At 35.1% G+C, this 4,336-nt stretch overlaps 1 protein-coding gene across 1 annotated transcript; it reads right to left on the minus strand.

The window, feature by feature from the left end:
- Positions 1 to 394: 394 nt before the first annotated feature.
- On the minus strand, positions 395 to 2,414 carry LOC139885518 (probable ubiquitin-conjugating enzyme E2 16). The gene is made up of 6 exons (XM_071869272.1): positions 2,376 to 2,414; positions 2,175 to 2,278; positions 1,885 to 1,987; positions 1,739 to 1,802; positions 616 to 704; positions 395 to 490 (listed from the first exon to the last, which is right to left on the minus strand). The coding sequence occupies exons 1-6, from the start codon at positions 2,412 to 2,414 to the stop codon at positions 395 to 397; spliced, it is 495 nt and encodes a 164-aa protein (XP_071725373.1).
- Positions 2,415 to 4,336: the final 1,922 nt, after the last annotated feature.

Raw genomic sequence — 4,336 nt, forward strand, 5'->3', positions numbered from 1 at the left:
CCAAACAATCTAGTCAGTCACACATTCTTAGTGCTAGCACAGAAATTCTATTTGAAAATTGTAAACATAAAATTAAAAACACTAATGAATTTATCAGAAGAATTACATACATAGCATCATATATCTAATGGTTGCATAATAATATAATAACAAGAGGATACAAAGTTTTGATTTAACACAAAATGGTTTTTACTCTTCCTATACAAATAACCCAGCATTGCCCATTTACAGTAATTCTTATTCAGCATTCAGATTTCAGACAATAAATAAATAAATAGCAATTTTTTTCCCGCATGCTATTTATTTTTGCTGATACTTGCTCCTTACGCAAAATGAAATCGCCTATTCTAGTTATTCAAGGCAATGGTTGCAAGAAGATGGTGATTCGCAAAAATCATACTTTGTCGTCATGGAACCACCATCTGGTCTCCTTTGGAGATCTGCCATTTTTGCAGTTCCTTACATATCGATCGTTGTCTTCGGGACGTTGCTGCATGCAAAAAAGGCCAAAACATGAAAAATAATCCATACATCTTTTCCATGAACATGAAAAGTAATCTAAATTGAAGGAGCTTTAAGATTGCTTATATAATTTTGTTGTGATAAGAAACTAACCTTTACTGTCGAGCTTGAAAGCATTGAGAGAATGCTAATACAAATAGAGCTAACAGTCATGGCAGGGGACCATGAATCATACAAAATATCTGCAGAGCACGACGAAAGCATAAAAGTTTTAATCTTACCCGGCAAAGAGAGATAATTTCATAAATAATGCAGAAGAAAAAGAATATGAGTTCATTCATTCCTCGAACAGCCACGAATACAAATGGTCTGGACAAAGTTACTTTCAGTATATAGCGGCAAATACAATCCATTTCAGCTTTCAATGTTGAAAGCTGCTCACAATGCAAAAGCAGTTACTATAACAGAGAGTGCATTTACCACAAAGCAGAAAAAATGTAAACTTGCTTCACAAAGCTTATTAAATAAAGGCTAAACATAACTTCAAAAAAATAAAAATATAGGCTAAACATATGGTTTTTCTCAATTTTCCTAAATATTTCAAGCAATCCAACTTGTTCGGCAAATCAATTGAACAGAAACAGAAAGATGCGTGAGGCAGAAAAGAGTATTTTTTGACTTCAAAGTGCTTCATACATAAATGAGCCAGGATCACAGAATATCTGCGAAGCACGACGAAACCATAAAGTTTTACCCGTCAAAGAGAGACAATTTGATGAATAATGCAGAAGAAAAAGAATATGAGTGAGTTCATTCCAAGAACAGCCACAAATAGAAATGGTTTGGACAAAGTTAATTTCAATTTATAGATGCAAATACAATCCATTTCAGCTTTCAATGTAGAAAGTTGCTCATCCATGCCTCAAATAAAGATTCCCAATGCTAAAGCGGTTACATTAACAGAGAGAGCATAACGGTTTACCACACAGAGCAAAAAAATGTAAACTTGCTTCACAAAGCTTCTTAAATAAAGGCCAAAACATATGGTTTCTCTCATTTTTCTTAAATATATCGAGCAATGAAATATGTTCGGCAAATCATTTGAACAGAAACAGAAAGAGGTGTGAGGCAGAAAAGAGTGGTTTTTTTTTTTTTTTACTTTATAGTGTTTCGTACATAAATGAGCCTTATCACAAATAAGGACGACGAAGTGTGAAACGAATTACTAGTGCATATGAAGAAAAACAATAAATTATATGGAAAGGCGGAAAATTACCTAAGCAGATGTGGCCATTACTGTATATATGAGGATGCAACGGAGCTGGATTAAGAAAGATGACCTGTACAAAGGCCACAATGTAAGGAGGAAATCATCAAACATTAAGAAAGATGACCTATCAATAGTAAATACTATATGCAAACCTGAGGGGCTTCCATAGGGTAATTCTCGGGAAAATCGACCTGGAGTTTGTAGATTTCATTGGCATAGATAGTTCCCGGAGCTCCGATCACTTCAATTACCCACCTGTTGATCAAAATTCAACACTCAGAACAAACAATATCGTAAATTTAGCCTAAGAAATCAGAAAAATTAACAAATCTCAAACAGAAATCGACCTCAGGGAACAAAATTACACTAAATTTCCAACAGTCGATTAGAGATTCCTTCAAAATACAAGAAATTAACAAACGAAATTGAGTAATTAATTGACCTCTGGATATCATCGGAATCCTTTCGTTTGAATCCAGATGGAGGGTTGACCTGCCACTCAACAAGCTCCTTTTGAAGCCGATTACAAGCAATCTTACTCAAAGCCTACAAACAAACAAAAACCCAAAATTTATCAAATCAAAAAAACGAAAATTTGCTTTCTTTCGTGCGCGCTGACAGTAGGAACGAGGATTAGTCTCACCAGCTTACGCGATGATGTTGTAGAGGAAGAACTGGTCATTGATTTCTTTGGGTCTCTCTTCATCTGGGAAATTGAGAGAGACATGATTTGATTGAAAATTGAATTGATTGATTTCGTGTTCTAGAGAAAGGAAAGTTAGATCGATCGATCGATCTAGAGAGAGAAAGAGGCTTTCAGTGATTTGCTAAGAGAGAAATATATACGTGGAGGAGAGTGACAAAGAGGACCTCCGACAGTTTATGGCGGTTTGCTCGTTATATTTTGGGTTAATTGCAAACAGACCCTTTGGATGTGATTTATCTAAAGTTTTATCCTATTATGTTTCGGAAAACAATAGTTACCTCCCTGCTACTATTGTTCTATGTAAATTGACGATTTTTAGAATCAATTGAAACACCTCTCAATAATCACAAAGCCTCTCTCACAAAGCGACTAATGCTGGAACGTTAGTTGGCTAGATCGATGATTGAAATAGATCGTCTATCAATAGCGTAGTTATGGCTACAAAGAGAGACGACGATGTATGACTCGAAACTCTTTTACGCTTTAATATGGCTCAACGCCTCAACCTCATCTCGTTTGCACTCTTTAACCAATGGGTAGTATAGGCAGGGGATGCTTGCCGATCACACATAGCATGAACAGATCTAGTTGTCCATCTTTACTTGCTCAATACTCGACCTTTGATATCGGTACAACACTCGAATCGTATTTTACTCGAGCAACAATGTTCCATTCATTTTACCTTAAAATGTCTGAACTCTCTTTTTGTTGATTATCGTTTTACAAGTTATACATTTTATTAAACCCAAGAATTTCATTACCACGTAAGCATCGATCACTACCTCTGTCTCAAAATACTTACCACGAAAATCAAAACATCATGTATTTTGAGACGGAGGGAGTAGTAATAAAGCTATATATTTTATTCAGGGACAAAGCTATATAAACTTTATTTTTGGCATTTAATGTTTGACTTAAAAAGGACAATCCCACTTTGATCCCTGCAAAAGAAGTACTTTGGTGTCAGAGTGGAACTTCAACCCGACAAGAACTAGTTGAATGACAAATTGTACGTCTTGAAGATACTCTGGAAATATCTTGTATAGGCACAACCAAGATTTGAAGAGGTACTCAATCATTGAACTCTGAATGTTGGTTTGAAAATCAATTTAAATGCCCAAATATATATATTTATGATTATTGAACAACTAGATACTCCCCTCCTATCTATTTTAATCGACCGTTTATGAAATCAATGCTATTTATCTATTAATCCATTTAATTTACTCAATTAATATAAAAGGAAATACATTCTAAATCATATAAATATGCAAAACGCATACAAGTCGTTTTTTTTTTTCAAGCAATCATTTTCTTAATATTTGCGGCTTTTATTACAGGACAAAAAATATTTGAAACGAGGAATTAAGCTCAATCATGGCTGGGATGTTCAGTTGTTGGAAGTGAGGGAATGTGGAAGAACTTTGTAAGGGTTGAGATCAGAACGAGCAGGCGAATCGTATCATGAAGTTTATTCACAGGGACACAACATATCGTTTTGGAAATTATACATACATAAAACTCTTAATAAAATATAGCTAGTCCCCCTTATGTCGACGGATGCACCTATTACACTCCTATTACACTCGTATTCTCAGAGGAAAAGTATGAAATCATCCATTCGAGGCTTTCAATTTCCTGATTCCATGAGATGATATCATGCCGATGGATACAGCATAGGCACCTTCGTCATTACAACTGTACGAAAATGCCAGCAAGATAGGAAAAACAATCAGTATAACTTCAAAAAGAAATATATTCATATCTTATGAATGATTACATAATATTAAAACTCACCCGATCACAGCGGCAAGTATACTGGAACATTCAGTTTGGAGCTCCGAGTACGGGCAAGCATCATAGTCATCCCATAAATCATACTCCGAAGTAATCCATCG

This window comes from Rutidosis leptorrhynchoides, unplaced genomic scaffold (assembly GCF_046630445.1).
Source record: "Rutidosis leptorrhynchoides isolate AG116_Rl617_1_P2 unplaced genomic scaffold, CSIRO_AGI_Rlap_v1 contig98, whole genome shotgun sequence".
NCBI lineage: Eukaryota > Viridiplantae > Streptophyta > Magnoliopsida > Asterales > Asteraceae > Rutidosis > Rutidosis leptorrhynchoides.

Excerpts from the sequence above, each read along its gene's own strand:
- LOC139885518 (XM_071869272.1), bottom strand. The coding sequence starts at position 2,414 with ATGACCAGTTCTTCCTCTACAACATCATCGCGTAAGCTG. Across the intron at positions 1,803-1,884 it reads ACCCTATGGAAGCCCCTCAG|GTCATCTTTCTTAATCCAGC; the intron begins GTTTGCATATAG and ends GCCTTTGTACAG. Across the intron at positions 705-1,738 it reads TAATGGCCACATCTGCTTAG|ATATTTTGTATGATTCATGG; the intron begins GTAATTTTCCGC and ends CGTGCTCTGCAG.